Here is a 22,164-nt window from a genome sequence, read left to right as displayed (position 1 = left end):
TTTGAAGTCTCTTCCTTTTTCTAAATCAAATATCAAGTATTAAAAAGGAAAGACTGCCCTGCTCTGAAGAACTCCTAGTCATTTTGTAAGTGTAAGTTGTACGTTTTCATATATGTGCTAGAAAAACATTAGGAAGTTATTCCAACATTTATCAGCAGTCGAGGAGATTGATAAGTACATACCTCTCAAGTCTTTGGATTTGTTCCATCAAAGACCACTTCTCACTGTTTAACACACTAATTTGATCTTCTAATTTTTGCACTATTAAACATTGCTAAACACAAGATAGAAACAAAAGAGTTTAGTACATTAAAGTTAAGTAGTGCTGCAAACAGCTGAAACATTTCTTTTGTACAATCTCTTACTTCTATTGACTGTGGTGTTGTTTCAAATACAGGGACGCTCCCAAGTATAGGAGTAGCAGCCTCTAACTCATCATCTTCTACACCAACTGATACATCCACCACATCTCTTGCAGTAACATGATGGTTTCCAAAGTCACGATAGAGTTGTAACAGGTCAGGAGGTTTTGGAATGTTCAATCCTACATCATCCCAAAGTTCAAAATCCTTCAAAAGAATAAAGAGAAGCTAAAGCATACAATATACTTTCTTTTATTTTCGTTTCTCTTCCTCATTTGACTGCAGGTCATACAACAGCAAAATAATCGCGTCAAGATTGCACTGTAGTAAAGGAGATGGAAAGCTTAAATCAGATAGCAAGAAACGAAAGTAGAAAAAGGATCCATTTCATGACCCAAAGCAGTTTCACCCTAAAGGCAGCTCTAGGTAATGTACTAAAGAGAGGACCTTCCAAAAACACATAGATCGCAATTTTTTTTTTTTTCTAGGACATGTACACTTTTTAGAATCAGATATAACGTTGATCAAATTCTAGCATAAGCCAGTACAGTTGACAGAAGGCTTTCTACTGATAGGGGTATTGTTTTGTTCCCATCCCATTCACAAGTACAGGTGTAATTTTCCAGAAGCAGTCAAATAGCTCTGTAGATGACTGACAGACGGTGCATGTTGTCAGTGAAATCTGGACATAACTGTATTAATTGTGTAGAGGTGTAAACAATACTAGGGCCTCCTGTCTCAAACCATCACTGTACGTCCTTCCTTTTCTCACTGACTTGCTAACATCCTATTATTACAAGACTATCGCATGTCCATATATATAAATAAGCATGTGCACTGTTATATAGGAGTTGTGATGGTCTCTTTAATGACATTAAATTTCAATTTTTATTTTTTTTTCCTACTGCTCACAATTTTCACTATATTTTTCTATAGTCTGTTTACATACACCTATTCGAAGAAAGATTATTTTCTGAAAGAATGATGTGAATAATTTAGAAAAAAAATGTGCATTCTATATGTTAATTGTAGTATGTTTATATTTACTTTTTAGAATTAAGAACTTGCCCGGTGTTTTTTTGCTAACTGTCTTACAACATAAAACATTTTCAGTTGAGAAAACATAAAAAGTAAGGATAAATTATTCATCTTTTTTCTTTTTGGGGCGGTATCCTCAACAAGTATTTGTATGAAAACTAGCACTGTTAAATTTTAAGTGGATGATACAGAAATTTGATTTAACAACCCATCTTCTTTACAGATTAGGATATGAATTGTAGGAAAAATATAGGAGGACTAGTTATAGTTAGAACTGGTTGAAATTCAGTATTTAATATTGAATTCAGTATTTAATTCTTCTGGCAATATTCCAGTTTTGTGCCGAATATATATTGGGTATATTAATGTTACTGGGTGCTTTGTTCACCCAGTAACAGTCAGAATGCAATTAGAACCTTCCAAACATTTGAAGAAATTCTTCCCATGAAATGAAAGCCAATAAAGACATAAAACTCATCATCTTAAGCAAAATGCATCAAAGCACAGCTATGTTTGGAAATATATAACACCTTATTACCGAGAGCTTCTCCAAGACTGTATTCAATGCTACAGTATGATTAAGTATACTCATACACGTATATATGCCCAGATGACGACCAACAATGAGAATATTGTATATCCTGCACAAATCAACTGAGTATGATTTAAGGAAAAGATTACATTCAAAATTTTACTACATCCAGATCCTAGAGTTTAACTGAAAGGGTGTCCATCAGAACCCAGGAAAGTGTATAAGTACCTATAATTCACAGTATTTTTCCTCTTGTTTTGCTTCCTTTAAAGAATGCAAGCATTCTGTCTCCTTCCTACAAATTTTGGGAAAATACTCCTCAAAGTGCTGGGTTTTCAAACCATGCTTTATATATGAAAATGCTAACTAACACATTTAACTCTCGGAATACTCATGTGTATGAAGTGAACTACATGCACAGGAAATACCATTTAAGTTCACTTGAGTTTATGATAAGATCAGAAAGCAGGCACGTTAAAAAAAAAACCAAACCAACAAACCTTTAGAAAGAAAACTTTACCTGATCATGATTTTCATCTGAAAATGTTATTGATGTAAGCTTGTAACTATTCTTCAATAAAAATTCATTAACTAGGAAGTTTAGAGCTCTTTTCTCAAGAGGTCTGATTGGCTCCTGGAAAAAAAGAAAACAATACACTACATGTTTCGTTCATCTTCCTTTCAACTATGGAAGCATATCCATCTTAAAGTCCATGCAAAGCTCAGTTGTCACCAGCCACCTACCTGAATTTCAGGACTTGATTTATAATTTTTTCGTTCCTGCAAAGGAACTTCATTTTCTGGGGAGGAAAAAAAAGTAACTAAATTTTACTCTTTCACACAGGATGAGCTCAGCTACTTCTACATTGTTCAAAGTAGAGACTTAAGAAAAGGTTTATGTACACCACCTGCAGCCTGAGTCAGGTTGGCTCGGAGGGCCTGTATGGTCTCCTTGGCTTTCCGCAGTTCAAACTCCAGGACTGGACAGGGATTTGGATTAAACACACACAGGCATCCAACCAAGGCAAGGGAAACAAAAATAAAATATAAAAAGCAAGGATGGGTGTGAAAAAAAATATACAGTTTGTATTAAACAGAAAGCATGCAATCTTTATGGAACTTATGAACACATGCAGCAGAGTTGGTCTGAAGGCAAACTGGTGAACATTTTCCATAGTTTCATTGGCCTTAAGTTAGCTAAGTCAAAATTTCAAGCTGTCTGACAAGGACTCGCTGTAGGGTTTTGGGGTCTTTTTTTCTTTCTCTTTTTTTTTTTTGGCTTGCTTTTAACTTTGCATATTACTGGGAAACGCTTGTTATTTCTTCCCCACTCTGACAATCAGCTGATGCTGTCAAATGTTTTGTTTTCTTGGGGCAAGGGGAGTATGCAGGCAATCGGAGGACAGATGTAAATGAAGCAAATACATGCTAGCAGCAGAGGAAGCTGTCTCCATGTAGCAAAGCTTAAACCATGAAGTGAATGTGCTGTCTCATTGAGACTACGGATTTTTTTTTTTTTTTTTAAAAGAAAATTATACACTGAAATTTTAGTAGTTTAAGTGGTAGAACTTGAAACATACTTTACTACTAAGAATAATCTCATTTTAAATCTCTGTTCAAAAATAGTGGAGTTTTAGGAATACCCTAGAGTCAATTAAGGTTTTGAATTTAGTTGGATACATTTAAGAGATGCACAAGACCAAAGAAAAGCAAAATATGCAGCTCTCCTATAGTACTTACAGAGAAGCTTGAAACAAAAATGCCTTTGCTCCATTATTCTTAAAAGTTTCCAGTGATTCTAGACTATACAACACTTCCAGTGATCTACAGTCAGCCTTAGAGATTAAAAAATATGTAATTCTAGCTGCCGTTATCACCTGCGCCACCTCCCCACCCCCCTGGTCACTGTTATGTGTTTCTCATGTTTCAATGTTTCCTCCAAAAAGGGCGAGCAGTGCTTTGTTTGCACTGGAATTTCATGTGTTTTGATGTTGAGGTATACTGTGGCTTCAAATTTTAAAACCCTGTACCTTTGCAAAACATATAGCAAATTTTCTTTTTATAACCATTTACAGTTAGAGCATCTAAGGGAACCTATTTAAGGAATTACCACTAATTCTCATTAATTAATTCAATTATTTCATTAATTCTCAAATTAATCTAATCACACTTAAATATACAGTTACCAGAAAGAAGGATTCTTGTACTTAAATAGAAGAGATGAGCACAGAACAGCTACCATACTGAAGTGTTAAACTATTCTGAACAGGTTATCTAATGTTTACTTTATTCCCATGCAAAACTAAAAGTGTTGTAGCTGCTTTTAATAAGAAAATATTAATGAGTTTTTTAATCATTGCCTGGAAACAATTTAACATGGCATTTTGAAATATTTACAGAGGACAATGCATGGCAGAAACACTGCATTGGCTCTAGCTTGTAAGAAATGCTACTGAAGACTACAAATAAAATGGTTTCCTCTTTTGAACATCTGTTCTAAGAATCTTTTGATAATTACCACGCATGGAAAAAAAAGATTCACTCAGTTTGCATTTATCCATAAAAACTGAAGGAGTAACTACAGTACACCACATTTGCTACATGAAAGTAACTTGTTTGATGCACAGAATTTTACTGCAGCGATACAAAAGCGCAACTGAGGATACAATGAATAAAATATGTAAGATCTCTCTAGTATTCAGCAATGCTGATCTGCAAATACTTCTGTGCAACAAAGTTAGAAAATGCTCTTATAGTAAAGTATCTAATAATTTTAGCACTTCCTTGCATTTGAGTTACTAATTCACAGTTACGATTCTAAGTTGTCAGCTACTAATTTGTTAGGTTTTGAAAACTGTAAAGAATTCAAATTAAGTAATTCTTCTGATGGAAATGACTATGTGTTAACATTTTATTCGTGTCAAATATTTTCAAAGACCAGAACAGTTGCAGATCAGGAGTGCCCTGCACTAGAATGATATAAATAATAAAAAAAAGTTAGAAAAACAACACAAACGAGAAAAACTCAGGAATCCCATTAAGGAAAATAGGAGTAAGACATGTCTGAAGGCGTAGAAAGCCGAAAAACTCATGTCAGACAAACCCATGTCAGACGGCAAGAATTAATTTTTAGTGAACTGTCATGATGCTGAAAATTCTTAGAAGCCATTAGGACTTTACCCATTCAACCTTAAAAGTAGATTACTCTGCTGCATGTTTCTCTGTATACAGTGGAAGATTCTGGACATAGTATATTTGAGAAGTTGTCACTTCGCAGCATGTCAGAACAGCCACATAATTCTACTACAACACAGCATTGTTACAATTGTACCTCATCTCCTAGTCTTACTAATGCCACCATACAAACCTTGATGCATCTAAGTCAGTCACAAATTTAGCTTTTATTTGAAGAAGTTTGTTTGTAGGTTTTTTATATAAACATAAATATTTGAAATTATGTTGTAGCTATTTACAATCAAATTTTAAATTATGATTAAAAGCTCTATTTTAGAAGCTGTACTGAAATGCAACCTTTTGCCAAAATATGTAATGATTTTTAACTCAACAAGTATACTAATGAAATCAACACTGGAAATCCCCATTTGTTGGTGACATGACATTCTCTTAAATAAAAAAAGCAACCTCTAACCCCTTTCTTTGTAACCATTGTCAAGTACTGACTTTTAAAGCAAATGAGCTGATCGATCTCTCCCCCTCTCCTTCTGTGTGAAGCTTATGTACCTTAGAGAAGTTAAGCCTTCAAAAGCATTGATAAAGCCAGCTAAAGTTTAACTTCATGCTTGACTGAACTGATAACATGTGTAACTCATAGTACTTGGTCAAAGGATCTGACACTCCTTAAGAACGATGCACAGAAGAGTTTTGCTGCAGACAGGCTAGGAAAGGAAAGAACCAGATTGATTCTCCTCTACATCAGGAAAGCAGAGAACAGAAATTTAGAACTCTGAGGTCGGTTAATCTTCCTACAAGGAAAGGGCATTTCTGAACAATCTGTTTTGCCTTAGGGGAGAAAACTGTTCTGAATTCAAGTGTCTCTCCTGCTTTTTCTTTTAATAAAGAACTCAAATCACTACAGCTACCATTCTGAAAAACATTACTTAGACTTACTTAAAAGAGCTGAATCTTTCAAGCAAGCAACTAAGCATTAGACCAAGGTTTTCAGATTAATGATTTTTAAATGTTTCCGTTTTCATGCAGCTAATCTAATACACCTTAAAAGAGAAGTGCATATCAGGAGTGGGTAGGCTGTCTGCTCAGCTTTGAAATTTAAAAATGAAGCTTTCTCAAGGATCTTATTCTATTCACCCACATTTGTTAATGACTTCATAAGTTATTGAACCATAGATTGAGAAGTTAGCTATAAAGAACAACCTGTGATTTGGGATATTGAACAAGTTGAGATCTACATGAACAGCAGTCTTCTTAGGCCAAGGCCAAAAAGTTGAAGAAATGAACTTCTAAACTTCTAAAAATTTTCAGTACTTGCTTTCATACAAGCAGTATTCTTTCCAATTATACTAGAATTTTACATTCTACATATGAACTATCTTGTCAGACTTTTGCATACTTCAGTACGAAGTACTTCAGACAACAGTAGAAAGGTAGTTTTATGCTGTGAAGCCACTATATGGCATTCTGGCATTTTCTTTTAAAAGTAGTTCTCCTCTGAAGTATCATGGGCCCCTGTGCTTACCTAGTTTTCCTCAAATTGGACGTAGTTACAGGTTTTGTTGTTGTTTGCTTCTTAATTGTCATTTCAAGTTCTTCCTCCTTATAAAGTAAATGTAGACCTCTAGATGTCCGAAATTATGCCCTCTAAAACATGTCTGACATCCCATTACATTTGATGGATTTGTGCATACATTTTGACTCAATCAGAAGTTTAAATTCTCTGCCTGTAGTTAGCAATGAAGCCACTATCACAACATACTTCAAGACCTGAGGTTTCCTAATTCCCACTTCCCTGATACAAGTCCTAAGAAGAAAAAAAAGTGACCATATTTACAGTCAGTGTGAAACACCTCAGGACGTAACACAAATAGACCTGAATCAGAAAGCTGTACTACAGCATGAGAGATGACTATCAAGCTACAAAAATTATGATCAGCATGAGAGTTCATGAGCAAGCTAACAGAGAACTTGTTATCATTCTAATAGTGGGAAGCCAACACTTGACTCATTAGCCTCATTAATGCTTTTAAGTTAATGAGACAGGACCAGCTACAGAGAAGTCCTGAACTACAGCAGACTTGTCTTCAGGTTCAAACCTTGGAGACTATTGACCTGGAAGGAAATTAAGGAGGCTTACAACTGCTTAACAGGGCTTAAGACAGGAGAGGGGAAGACAAAAGCAGACCTACTTCCAGGATGAACAAATTGAACACACAACGTTAGCAGATGATTGTATTACAGATGCCTTTTGTGTTTTGTTTCTGTTTTGTTTGTTTAAGATTCTCCTCTGATTTTGATTGCACACAAGTAATAGCACTTATTAAAAACATAAACAAAAAGGCTCTATAAAAAGCAGAAACTGCGAACCTAAGTCTAGATAAATTAAATCCTCAAAAATAATCAAGTGGTTTTTGAACTTGTCTCTTCCCTTCAAATCCTGACAGGGACAGTATTTCATTCTGCTAATCAGGGATACATAGTCTAGCCAAAATCAATGCTAATGCAGGGAGATCTGAGAACACAAATGATTGAAATGCAGTTTGATTATGAGAATTACTTTTATTATCATTGAAAACACAGCATTGTGTTTTTAAAATTATCAGATTCTCAGAACAGTAGATGTCAAAGGCAGGTTAGCAATACTAAACATTTTGAATTATGGAAAGTAGGGGTTTTAGATCACAAACATACTTGTGCACACAGTCAATTTAAGACGTAGCAGAAGATTCAGTTCCTTAGATTGAGTGTCAGATGACCTATTTACATCAAATGCTGTGGGTATTTGACTTCAAGTTAGGCATACTCTTATTCCACAGGAATGGAACAGGTTTTCCATTCTCTGGTTGTTTTAAGAAAATGAGTATTTGGAGGAGGTTTACTAAGCCTAATAAATACTTCAAGTACTGACTTTATCTTAGCACCGTTTCAGCACTTCATACATGAATTTCGATTCAAGACTTACTAGTCTTAGAGAACGAGTTGTTTCCATCTAGTAAATTGCAAGCTCTAAGGATGCATATGTTTTCTGACACTCTTCATGGATTACAAATGTATTATCCAATTTGTTACACAGCTCTCTACATTTATGTTAAGATTCACGTTTAAGGAAGAAAATGGATGTTTTCTAAATTGCAGTTAGTTTTGTCATGCTCACATCCCAACTGGCTTTTGTGACTTGCAGGTTTTCAGTCAGGCTGATAATAATATTATAAAAGAGACTCACTTCACTTCCTTCGATCAGATTTCCCAAGAGACAGGTTCACATCAACTCTTCAAAACATGTTTGCTTCTAGGCCAAATTTTGATTCTAACACCAGATGGAATGAACTGGGCTAACAGATTTGAAATACTGAAATCCATTTCAAACAAGAGTCTTTCTAGCTATTTCCAGGAATTTTTAGATTGGTTAAATTAAAAAAATGGCAGCTAAGTCTAACACCATCCATAACAGCAAAACAGAAATATGATGGCTTTGTATGGCATACATGCATATTTTTTGACTTGGTGCTTTCTAACATTGCCATGGTATGGAAGTATTTGTAACTGGATACGTTATAAGTTCAGTTTTAAAGTCCTTCTGACTCAGGACCAGTTTCTTTTAGTGACTGATGTGCGTTTATTTCCTATCCTTCATTTGACATTTGACTAGAGAATTGATATGGAAATCATGGGTTCTGTCCAAACAGTACAAAACAAAGATAACAGCATGAGAAAGGCATTTACAAAAAGAAATTATTCAAACCTCACTCTGAGAACTATCAAAAGAAAAATATGACTATCAGATCATGGCCTCAAGCTTTCACAACAGATTACAATTTTACCTCCTCAGCATCAAAGTTCTTTGCTGAGAAGAAAGAATATGACAAGAAATAAGCAGGATGGACTTCCAGTTATGTTTCAAAGTGCATTTGCAGCTAAGAACTGCTTCAAAAGCAGAAGTTATAAGCCAGAGTTTGTTCAAAGAAGGAACTGGATATGAAAAGTTTTTGAAATCTCTACTGACATAATTTTTTTACGTGCAAATTAAATACTTACCAGTTTTCTGAAGTTTATTGCTCAGGTAGATGGTTTTAAACAGAACTGAGGCAAAAGATTTTAAGCAATTATAACTGAACCAGAATTTTAAGTAGAAATAGGACATTTTGGAAAACTTCCTAGTCTCTACAAACATCCAGAAATAATATCCGGTCTTGCCTTGTTCAAGTTCTTATGTTACTTTTTAACAACTCTTTGAAAACCTCTCTAAAGGAACACAGAAATGTAATGTAAATACCCTGCCATATAATTTGTCTATTACATACGACAGTGGTCAATTAATATACTGCAATCTTCAAAAATCTCTATCTATTTTAGGATGTACTTAATTAAGTTTAATATTTCATTTTAGGATATATTAATTTCACACTGGAAGTAATAAATATTTTGTCATTAATGCTCCATCAGAAGATTAAAGGTTCTACTGGATGTCAATTCTGACTGGTCTTTACTTTCCATAAGCATCTCTAATCTAATTCAGTTACTAAAGGCAGCACCAAGCAAAGATCAAACTAGCGCTCTCAGTAATACTATTGCCAAGAAATATTGACTAGAAACAGGAAAAATCTACCAAGATGATGAAAAAATTAAAATATTTGGAATTTGCTTGTTTCTTCCTTGTATTCCAGGACAGAATTCAGAAATACTTGGGTTCCTTAAACACACTTTGTTTAGAAGATTAGCTGTGTATTTATAACTATTGCCCCTTGAAACTGACTACATATATCGAAAAAGACAGTAATTAGATAGTAATAAGTTTCTGGTCAAGTTTCCATATAAATTGAACAACAGCAAGTACCTATAGTTCCAGACCAGAGCACCAAAATACCTGAATTTCCTTCATGTTCATGAATTTAATACAGTCCTTTACCAAAGAAACACTGGCTGGGTAACAAAAATTGTATTTTCCCAAAACTTTTGTTTCTTCTCTCTGGCTCAATACTGGTTACCATTTCAGACTGACCGAGAGAAGAAATTTCAGACTCAAGATCCTTTAGAGAAATATGTTTCACCAGCCTTTTCTTTGCCTAAGAACATCACAGTCTTTCTGCTAGGATGAATCATGGTGGTTCAGAGCAGATACAACAGCGTGGAACAGACATAGCAGCTTGCATCATTTCAGGTTTTATAAAGCTAAACTATGTGATCAAAGGTCACAGTGTGGACAACCTTCATGTGCTCATGATATTAAACAGTATTAATTGACAAGAAGTAAACAGAGTTCTGTAGCAGTTTCTAGAGAGCTTTTATGGGTTTCTCTATAAAAGCTCTGAATAACTTAATATCTGGACTTAGAAAAAAGCCTGGATTAGAGAAACACAGCTCACGTGCAAAAGAGATTATTATAATATCTTCAAATATAAGAGAAAAGCAGTCTCTGCCTTTGGCAAGATAATCAATCGTAAATCCTGAAATTAAAAATGCCACAGGCTCCTAAGTTCAGAACAACTGCAAGAGGCAAAAAACCCCATCACTTCAAAACGATCTTATACAATGAAGAAATCAAATGGGAGAGAAAAGCACTACAATTAAGATTTGTAGCAAAGAAGATTTATGGAACTGAGAAAATCCCAAATTTATTCTGCATTTGGTAATGCTTGTTTGATCTACACGTAAGCTATATTTAAGAGATGACTTGCTACAGATCTTTACATCAGAAAGCTATCACCCATGTAGCAGTGTCAAACTACTACATAGAATATTTTAGCATATGTTTCAGCTAAACAGTAGTAGTCAGAAGGCAACATCAAGATACTGTTCCACTGTCAAAAACTGGGCACAATTTTCAAGTATACTGCTTGCTTCTAACCTGGTGACATCTGGAATCATACAGAAGTACACCTGCCTGAATATTTACAATAATTATAGTAGAAGTGTCTGAAACATTATTATATCATTAAGTGACTAGTTAAACCACCACAGTGAAGTCTTGTCATCTTCAGGAATGTTCATTTAAATATACTTATGCTAGAAACAAGTCAAACAGTAAAGTTAGCATTCTGTGATTCCTAAATCATACGAATAACTTACCTGCTACTCTTTCGTCTGTTTCCCTATTGCCATCATCAGAGTATCTTGCAAAATCTAAGGAATCAAGAGTACTGATGCTTCCAGCACGGTCTTAAGGGAGGAAAAAGAAAAAAATACATAAGAAAAAATCCTGAAGAGTTGACTGGCTTTGCTAGAGAAAGTCAAAACATCTTCTCATTTCAGAAACTATAAATCAAAGGCTAAGTGTTCTGCAAGACTGAAATTTTACTGCATTTTCTAAAAGTCTGCCTCTAAGTATAGAGTATGTCAGTAAATTTGAAGAAAAATACAGCATTACAGCAAGTTCAGTGAACAGACACTGTAAGAAATTCACCCTTGGTCCCCCCAAAAGACGGCACTTCTACCCTGTCCACAGCAGATGAGGTGCAGTGCAGTGTAGCACTTCCCCTTTTCCACAAAGGCCAGGGACCTTTGCTTGGACAGGCAGGTGAGCACGTACAAGAAACCGCACAGATACAAACTGTTCTGCAACAAGTTTCAAGCAGTTCTGTTCCTATTTTACAGAAAACTAACTGCCCCAAATACGCTACTTCCCTTTCCCTTTTTTAGTATTTTAAGGCATATTCATGTTACCAAATACTTTTCTACATATCTCCTGATCTAGCCACTAACTTCAGTGCATACCCACTTAATACAACATTTATTTTATTAAGGAACGCATTACTTAGTAAAATTAAAGCAAAGCAAGTACAGTTCATGCTATTGCAGGTGTAACATTTACACTCTAAAATTAAATTGTTAATAAAAAAAAACATTCAAGAAATTCAGTAACCATCATAAGGTTTTGATCTGACCTTGACATTTTTCATTTCAGGGAGGGGGGAGATCAAACAAAATGCAATTTTGATAATTTCAAGTCTGTTGAAGCAAACATTTACCTTTTTATTAGAAAAATCTGCAAAGAAATTACTCAGTGACAGAACCCAAAATAAATAGAACACATTCCTAACACAATTGAACATGCAGAAATTATATTAAGGAACTTAGTATCTTTCCCCTCCTTTTGAAATTAATTTCTATGTAGCACTTCAGAAATAATTTTAATTACATTAGAGCTGTTGTCGCATTAACAAATTCCATAGGGCTGTCAAAAAAACCTCATAACTGTCAGTGGAAATAGAAGCAATTTCATCACTTGTCAGTCAAATTCTGTCATGACTAACATCACAGAAAGTATTTAAACCACCCCCAATTCTGCATATGCAAAAAACAAATCTATTAATGAATTTCTTTCTTGTACCTTTGAGCCTAAGTTGTCCCCTAGGGTCTTATGACACCCTCTCTACATACAGGCCAGCACTAGACTGAAATAAGAACTGGATTGAGACTGATTAAAGCATCGACACTCACCTGAAAAGCTACAGAGAATACTAAATTTGCCAACTCTAGCTGAGTTACACAGTACCAAAACTAAAGTGCCTGGTAACCCTAACTTGTCTGTTTTATGGACATAAAGTATAGATAGTATACAGGTTATATTTAACCACAATTTTTTTCCCCATGACTATGCTTTGTCATCCAGGCAATGAAACAGACTGTTGCTCCTCAACAAGTCTCTATTCAGTATTTAGTTTTAAAATTCACTGTTCATTTGCAGGTTCTGGTCTTATCTACTGCATTTTTTCCAGACATTAATCTGATTTAATAATTCTCTCTAGGCTGTTCTATAGCACTTAGCAGCATAGTACAAACTCTTATTTTTACAGTGTCTTTGCAAAATTGACCACTGTGAAAATAAACCAGATTTTATATACAGGGAACCACATTTAGGGTGGTTAAGTTCAAAAGTAAACATGAATTTTGCATGCACAGCACGAAAGTCTTCAGAGCTGACTTTTCAAAACACCCAACACCTTGTTCAGTAAGTACTGCTCCAATTTATTTCATTGGGAGCTGCAAAATCATTTTCGGAAATCAAATTCAAGACTCTAGTTAAAGAAACAGACAACATTCAAATAGAGATCTTAATGAAAAGCTGAAGTTCAAGAAAAGTGACCCAGTCTCACATATAGCATCGCTATGGCAAAAGCAGAAATACAACTCTCTCTCTTCCTGCAGTCTTGCCATGTTCACAGATCAATTCTCTTTCTCTCTTATGAAGCAAGTAACATCAGAGAAACAATGCTCAAATTTGCAGGTTAAGTCAACCACATCATAATTATTGAAGCATCCAAAGCTGTAAGCAACAAAACCTTTTTAATATGATTAGTGGCACGCTTTAGAGGCAAAGGCTCTCCCCCCACAACCGATAAAACAAATCTAGCCATAAAACACAAACTTATTTGCCAAAGCAGCCCGAAACTTCTTGAAAAAAAAAAAAACCCCAGTTGTCTAGAAAAAAGCATGGGGTAGTCAAAGTCTATATCAGGATGTACACAACGGAAGCCATTTAAGATCATACCAGAGCTGTAAATCCAGCAATTCACAATTCCCAACCAGTGAATATCAATCAGTTTTACAACCTTAAGAGTCCTTAAAGAAACTAAATAAAACCAAGGGGTTTTATGATTTTAACACTCAGAAACTGCCTGAAGCACCACATCTACATGCACAGCAGCAATCTGTAGGGTTGAAACTTGTACATTCACCATTTAGATTTTCCTTATCATTACAGTGTTCATGGTAACAGCAAACGTCTGACACACCCTTTACATACAGGTTGGCATTATAAAGAGACACAAATATCTGGATTCAGATTGATCAAACTAAACGAAGATGTGCTGAGGAACACCAGCCTCATGGCCTGTTTCCTGCTACCATTATTTCCCTCTCTTAGTAATGCTGATCCTCCTTCCCGTTACAAAAGTACCTGCCCCAGTCATCATCATCCCCCAAGCATGCTGTCATTACTAAACCAAGCCAATTTGGGTGCTAGAAGTCATTATGTCCACAGTGTTCAATCTGAAGATCAGGCTTAAAATGAAGAACTGTCTTTATGCATTGCATTGGTGGAACCTGAATCTACACAGAGAACTGTGTACAGCTATCCAAACAAATGCTGAAGGAAATGAAACAGTAACAGAGACAACTGTATACATACACAGGTTGAACAGTATCTTCTCAATTGGGTGTCCCACTGGATGATACATATTGCAGAACTCAATCAAGTTGGGAATTATAGCTTCCATAACACAACTCAAACTACATGGTTAGCTTGAATAATGTAACAAGACTTCTACCACTACGTTGCTATAGGATACTGCCTTTAAAATATATGGTGTGGCTACAGAAGTGGTTCCTGCTGTTAAGGTAAGAGGCCACCGGTGCTGAAGCACTTCAGCTGAGACATCTCCTGGCCAGACTGGCTCCGCAGGCATCAACGAATCACCAGTGCTAAGGTTATACACTGCCAAGTTCCAGCTACAGGGAAAGCCCAGTCACAGACACTGTTGCACTGCCACAGCTCCCACTGAAGCAGGTGTTTCAAGCAGCAGGAAAGGAAGCGATGCAGGAGCTGCTCCCTCTGCCTCCAGTGCTTGTGCAGCTACTTGTTTCTGCCACCCACCTGGAAAGACAGGCTTCCACCACAGCCAGGCTGGGTGAGGTCCAAATGGCAGCTTCACCCCCTTCCACTCATACTGCAAAGCCTGTAGTGCCACATGGCCCTTGCCTGCCTTGGCTATACCGCAGTCTCCGCCCCAAGGCACAGCGGCTGCAGAGCCAAGGCTGAGGGGAGAGCAGGCAGCAAAGGGACCTGCTGCTTCTATCAAATGACACGGCAGCACTAGTGACCTGGATCTTGCCCCACTGGGACTAGGCAAAATGAATTTTGGAGCCATTATTGCACAACATATTGAAGCTTCTCAAGGAACAGAGCCAAGCACCGCACAGGAACTTAGACAGTGGGTTTAAACAGCAGAGGGATTTCTGATAGAGCCTACTAAGGTATCAGCCATGGGATAACAAGGTGAGAAGAGAAAGCTAAATGAGACAGTTAACTGAAAATATCACAGGAAGGTGAGAGCTGGCAAGCCCCCAGATACATCATCAACAGTAGAGCCATGGCACTCACACACTGCCTGGCAGGGCTGTGCTGAAGACTGCCCAAAGCTGAACAGTGGCAAGCCCGCCCCATCGCTTCACCTACCTAAAATGTCACCGTGGGGGTAACTGTATCTGTTGCCTCACTCCTTAGCACTGTCTTCGTAGGCAGTCATCTGCAGAGGTTTATCTCCTACAGCTAATGCCATCATCCAGAAAATTACAGAATAACATCTTATAACCTCAAATCTTACGCTTCCATAAAGGATGTACCTGCTTAGCACAGGATCAGAGGGTGAAAACGGTACCTCCCTGCTGGCAATGCAATGGCTTCATTCACCAGGAAAACGAGCAGGGCTCTTTGAAGGAGAGGAATCGGCAAGGGAAGGGCTGTGCTCAGCCATGTAGCTCACCTAAGCAATATGAAACATCACCATTTTTCTGAAGTACAAATGGTTGTACTCCAGTACACTGAGTGGACGTATTTCAACTAAAGCATTCAGAAAAGAGAACTGCTTTCTGAACTGAAAGGGAAAAAGAAAAAAGAAAAAAACCCAAAGTTTTTAGGAAAACAACTTATATTTCTTCACTTTATTTTTTAATACAAAATAAAAATTTTAGGTTTAAATTATTTGGCAAAAAATAATCAAAGTAGAATCTTGCAGGGGGAAACTGCTGAAAAGGAGAAGTACGCTTTGGCTGAATTCTGTTTCTTTTCTAGAAAAAAACCCAATGTGACACAGCAGTGGGAAGCCATTTTGCTGTCATGATATGCACATTCTTACCAACAGTCTTCCGTGCATCGATTTTATATTTCTTTCTCTGGTATTCTGAATTAAAACTTTTCTTTCTAATCAGCAATTCCTTTTTGTTAAAAGCTTTCCTAGCGAACAATGAAAAAATAACTGCTGTCAGTTTAATGTTTCAGAAATGGTAAAGCAACATAACAAGAACAGTTTTGACAAGCCGGTATAAACAACTCCAGAAAGCACATCACTGCAATATGGAACAAGAGAGTGCCACAGGTGCATAGAAAACAAGTGAAATAGGCTTAAGCTTTTCATAGCTCATACTAGTGAAATGCCAAGAGATAGACTGGGATAGTAAAAGAGAGCCTTGTGCATAGTTCTTGTCTCTTACCTCTACCACTGGAAAAGGATTAACAAAATCAGAAAGCTAAGTTTTCTATTTGATACTCAAAGCTACAATGTTTTTTAATCCATTTGTTGAAAAATGCAGTGTTTTTAATTTCATTTGTGAAGTTAAAAATCATGTTCACCACCACGTTTTGCTTATTAACTTATACAATCTTTTAAAATACTGCTTCACTCCAGAGGAAAGGAATTTTAATTCCTTTCTTATTCCCAGAACTGTCACCTGTATGACATGCAGATTTCTGCTGACAGCTTCTGTTCCCTAAGCATATTCAGCTCTTTCACTGGAAGTTGAGTTTAACTATATAAGGAGGAAAATGTAAAAAAAAAAAAAAAAAAAATCTCAAAACAAAGTGATACATCCCCTTTCACTGACATACGTAATATGAAAGAGGTTAAGTTTCATTCACTCTGACGGTAAAAACAGATTATTTTTACCAGCTTACCTAAAGGGACACCAAGAGGGATCATATTAGCCATAGTTTCACAGTACATGAATTAAGCAGAAATAAGTTGCAGTCTTCTACAAAAATACATTAAATAATCTTTACACGAGCATAACATTGTAAATCAGCTAAAACCAGACAAACCAAGCGATACTAGTTCTTGATAGAAAGGCTCAAGAAAAAAAAATTAAAAAATATTTCAGAAGCTATTTTATATTACTTTGCAAACTTCTAAATTTATTTTAAAAATTACTAGTTGGTAAAGCAACCAATAAATTGTCATATTTTCTCTAAGATCACAGAAAATCATATCATCCTGTACTAACAATTAACCAAACGGAACATACGAAGACCAAGAACTCCATCTTTTTCCTTGAAATTCAAGGAGAAGTAATAATGATGCTACGCTTGCACAAGACAAATTCATTTTGCATCTCTAAGTGTTCACTTCTACTGAAAAATACTTGCAACAACCCTGAAACAAGACTGTTGCCGTATTTTAAACTGATGAGCGAAATAGCTGGCTAACCACATTTTAAACTGATCAGAGAAATAACTGGCTACTGGAAATTTGGTTTTGATGAGCATCCATATGGAACAAGATGCAGTACAAAGTGAATCCTTCACAACCAAGATCAGAGCAGCTTTCCGCTGGATATTCCACATACTAGGACAAAAAAAAAATCTTTCCCAGTTTAAGCCAGGCTTTACATGAATTTTTTGGTTATATGTAGGAAGACAGCTGTAGGCAGACAGCTCACAGATATCATAGGAAGATACAACCTTTTTTGGAGATAGTAAAAGTCCAAAGTCCATCAGTCTGGATAATAACTTGTGCCTATCATGCTGTTACAGAACCATCATCTAGACTCTTCAGGAATCCATCCTCACACACCACTCTTCAGAGAAGAAGTAAAAAACCCACTACTTTGCATTAAAAAAAGAGAACAAAAAACACTATTTGAAGACATTATACCTGATTGTTTAATATAGTTCTACTTGTCATGTACTGTAGCCTTACTAAACAGAACACGCAGCATACCACAGGCTTGGAAAAAACTGCTATGAACATTGTTCATGCTACTGGATACAACAAAAGATTTATGTAGAGAATTCTGAATATTTATCCAAGCAGAGCTCCAGAAGCTCTGCTTGCAGAAGCATGGACTTTTTTTTTTCTTTTTTTTTTTTCTTTTTTACTTTAGAGAAAGTTAAAATGTTTTAACATTGATGTTAGAAGTATCACACAAGCAACTTGATCCACCAGAAGTAATTTCATTTGATAATAATACACTCTCTTCACTAAATTAAATTTTCACTACATAGGATTTCACTAGGGAGAAACCTTAACAAGGCCTCTCAGTTCACACTCAGGTAGAACTCTACTTACAAACCATCTCAGGTTAATGCCTTCTAGCTTCTCCTGAATAAAATCAGACGTTGAAAGTTACATAAGTGAATGACAGGCCATCAAAAATTATTCCTTAGCATCATCATCTTGATGGCTATTTCTAGAAAAGAAGAAAAAACAATAGGACTCCAGGATGCAATTCTCTGCAGCAGTAGAAATAAGTTGTACTTCATTCTTGAACTGGTCATTGAAAATTTGTTTTGTAGAACAAAATTATTAAAACAGGGAGTTGCTAGGCTTTAATTTTCTTATGAATTAAAGAAAACCCATGATAATTCAACGAACAGTCATGCTACATCTTAATATATGGCAGTAAATTAGACTCCAAGTGTTATGAACTACCATACAATGAAAGTAGTTGGGGATTATAAATGTCAGAAAACTATGTAATTACAGCTGTATGTGCGAGAATTCAAGCAAAAATTTCTAATTCTGAGATACTCTTTCAGATCTATGAAAAGTGAGAAGCTGAAAAGCCCCCACTGCAACATTTTTCAACCTACAACCCATGGACTATTACTAAGACAAGCTTTATGATAATGAAGGATGTAGTTCCATGTAACTTTAGAAAACATACAGAAGTTTTTCCTGATGAGTTGTGCTATTGTTATGAGTTAAGCTCTCCCTCCTCCCAACATAAACATACAACCCTTCTTGCATGGAGGAACCTCTAATGGAAAATTTTCCATTCAAAAGAAAATTATGTCATAAGGAGATCAAAGCTGAAACTTTAAGGGGTCTGCAAATCAAAGGTTGGGAAAAAGCTTCATATATGTCTGGAAAGGACAACAGTATAACGTATTTTATAGGGTACAGCTTATCTTCACATTTAGGACATGCAGCCTAATTTTTAAGTTCAAAGAGATACAGGCAAAGCAGCAAGTACTCTGATAACAGATCCCAATTGAGAAGTTTCCTTAGAAACTACTCAGGTCTGCCACTTTTTTCCTTTTTTCTCTGTGTTACAGGTACAATAAAAGAACTGCTGAAGTTCAGTCCTAAGGAAATGCAAGTGTATAAATACATATTTTAGATCTGTTTCTGTTGGTGGTAAAGAAGCCAACAAACTAGGTATTTTACCTACCTTAAATATTCAAGACCTAGAGTAAACTAACCCTTATGGCCATGCAACAGATGGCCTGCTATCTTCTAGAGATACACTGGTCTGGAAAAGCATGACCTTGAATAACTTGCATTTTCAGCTGTCCTGCACGATATCACAGGCACAAAACAGCAGAAGCCAAGGAAACTGGGGACAGAGACTGTTTGGAAGAAAGAATTTGTATTCTTCCTCTTGTATTTACTTCCACATGCTTAAGCCCCATATTAGTACTGAACTGCACATGTGAATTCACTACGTATGTGAATAAACCAACTGGCAAGAGGGATAGCATTCACAGAAGATGTGGAATAATGTAAAAACCTGAAGAGCTTTAATGGAGTCCTTTCTACATTAAATCAAAGAATCAGACATCATTAACACTTCAAAAATTGATCATCAATTCACAGTTTGTATTTCTGGCTGCATTAAGTAGCAGCTGAAATAGATATGTTGTGCAATACATATGAATAAATGAATTAAACTGTTTCATTCCCCATAAATGATACTGCAAATTTCTTTAAGCCTTACCAAATTTCACAAGACCACTCTGGAGCAATATTACTTTGAGAAGTCTTAAATGACTGCTGCATTTAAAACTTCTGATATGTTTCAACTTGCTCCAGGCTTACCAATGCTGGACCAGCCAGCAAAGCAAACTTGATCCATGACAGCAGATACCAGATCTAGCATAGAACCTTTATGGTAGAAACAGACTTATGTATCAATTTTTTAAACCAATTTGAACTTGCAGAGTAAATTTTACCAGATCAACACATTCCACATCGCTACGGTAACTCTGAGATGGAACTAAGAGCCTTAAAGTAATTCATTGCATCAGGCACTAAATTGTAGGCACCTAACCTATCAACCTTGTTTTGCAACTGCAAGTGCATCTTCTGTTCTCTCCCAGATGTTCTTATTCAATGAGACCTGCTGAATTTTCAAAGTTGGTATGTTCTGAAAAGAAGTCCTCAGACCATCATCAAATGAAAAGGAAACTAAGTTAAGTAAAGCTACTAGAATAAAATTAACTTTCAAGCTGTCAGAGCAATCCACTTACAAATTACCTAGAACAGGCATTTGAGATGATCAGATAATACTAGTCCATAATGGGCAATCCAAACCAGATTGAAAACAAATTATCAATACATTTACCTACTTCATATTACTAACAAGCTATGAAAATTCATAGAAAGTATATGAGGGTAAAAACCCTAAAGCTACTTGGAGAAAACTAACCTATGCTTACTAGCCAAGAACAGCAGAAAAAAATTAACCAATCACCAGATATGTAAAACAAATACTTTGCAGATACATTGCAGTAAAAATATATAACCCTCACTCCCATGACAGGCACACAGCAGAAGCTCATGAGAAAGATGAAATTACAAGTAGAAAATAGATAGATCTTGCACCCTAGCACAGAAATAACCCAATTCAGTGAGTGTGTTAAGATACAGATGTACCTGAGCTGATCTCATGGGGAGGCCATGATTAGGAGGATGATGGGGAGGCATCCAAATTAGTTGAGTCCAAAATAATTAACCTGGCCTTGCACAAAGCCATTTGAATGTTGGTGCAGTAAATACTGAGGTCCAGGGGCATATGACCTTGGGGAAAGCATCAAACCCAGCCTAGCTCCCTACATATGTGCTGCATTGCGCTTGAGCTACCAGAGCTTCCCAAAACAAAAATGCTAAGGGAGAAGCATGGCACGGAGGTACTCTTCGAGGTACTTCTTCCAGCTCAAGACCCCAGCCGGCTTCAGCAGAAATCAGAAAGCATCAATAGCACCAAATTAACTCCATATGCTCAATGTCGCAGCACTGTCCAGAGTGTATCAATTAACTTGCATTACAAGGATTTTTCCATTCTCCACAGTAACCCAGCTTTCTGTTATACTCTCTGATATCAAGCTAAGTTTTATCAGTCTAGTCCTTAAATGGCTGTCTTTGCTGAGGGACTACTTGAAGCGTATAGATAATACCCATCTTAATTCTCAAGCATTGTATTCTCTCAGTTTTCTTCATATTTCAATTCTAGTATCTTACCCTTTCCCCAATTTCTACATTTATCTCAGGACAGTAGTAAATTTTCCAGTTAAGTTTTAACAACGTGTCCACACAAATTTTATAAAGAATAAAAAAATAGTAAAAAAACCAACCAAACAAAAAACCCCTAGCTACCAGAAACCAAACCATCTCTCCTGTGAGGAAAGTCTGAGAGAGCTGGGGCTGTTCAGCCTGGAGAAGAGCAGGCTCAGGGGGGATCTCATGAATGTGTATAAACATCTGAAGGGAGGGTACAAAGAGGATGGAGCCAGGCTCTTCTCAGTGGTGAGGCAGTGGGCACAAACTGAAACACAGGAGGTTCCCTCTGAACATCAGGAGATAGTTCTTCTACTGTGAGGGTGACCAAGCACTGGCACAGATTGCCCAGAGAGGTTGTGGAGTCTCCATCCTTGGAGATACTCAAAAGCCATCTGGACATGGTCCTGGGCAACTGACTGTAGGTGGCCCTGCTTGAGCAGGGAGACTGGACCAGATGACCTCCAGAGGTCCCTTCCCACCTCAACCATGCTGTGATTCTGTGATTATTTTTGCCACGATTTCTCTTACTCCAGCAGTTTTGTCAAATGACAAAACAGCTGATAGCTCTCTCTCCCCCCTCCAACATAAAACCAAGACGAAAAAGTGCTTGTTACATAAATAAAAAATTCTTATTCTGTGAGTTTTTACGTAACAGTATTTCCTTCAATTCAACAGCAAAGTAATCGGTTGCATCACCATCATGCAGCGTTGTATTGCAGGAAGGGAGGAAGTAAATTGCCTCTCCCCTATGGTGCGCCGGGGGAAAGAG

At 36.5% G+C, this 22,164-nt stretch overlaps 1 protein-coding gene across 1 annotated transcript in view; it reads right to left on the bottom strand.

The window, feature by feature from the left end:
• Positions 1-16,826, bottom strand: part of KIAA1468 (KIAA1468 ortholog) — a 74,079-nt gene extending 57,253 nt beyond the window's left edge. Inside the window, exons 1-7 of the mRNA XM_009326695.1 lie at positions 16,793-16,826; positions 11,191-11,280; positions 2,841-2,912; positions 2,677-2,732; positions 2,453-2,566; positions 366-569; positions 183-274 (exon numbers count right to left, since the gene is read on the bottom strand). Coding sequence (XP_009324970.1) covers positions 183-274; positions 366-569; positions 2,453-2,566; positions 2,677-2,732; positions 2,841-2,912; positions 11,191-11,280; positions 16,793-16,826 — 662 coding nt within the window. The remainder of the gene's footprint in view (positions 1-182; positions 275-365; positions 570-2,452; positions 2,567-2,676; positions 2,733-2,840; positions 2,913-11,190; positions 11,281-16,792) is intronic.
• Positions 16,827-22,164: the final 5,338 nt, after the last annotated feature.

Source organism: Pygoscelis adeliae, unplaced genomic scaffold (genome assembly GCF_000699105.1).
Source record: "Pygoscelis adeliae isolate BGI_AS28 unplaced genomic scaffold, ASM69910v1 Scaffold6, whole genome shotgun sequence".
Lineage (NCBI taxonomy): Eukaryota > Metazoa > Chordata > Aves > Sphenisciformes > Spheniscidae > Pygoscelis > Pygoscelis adeliae.
Note: the sequence above shows the minus strand (reverse complement) of the source record. Positions and strands in the feature narration are given on the sequence as shown.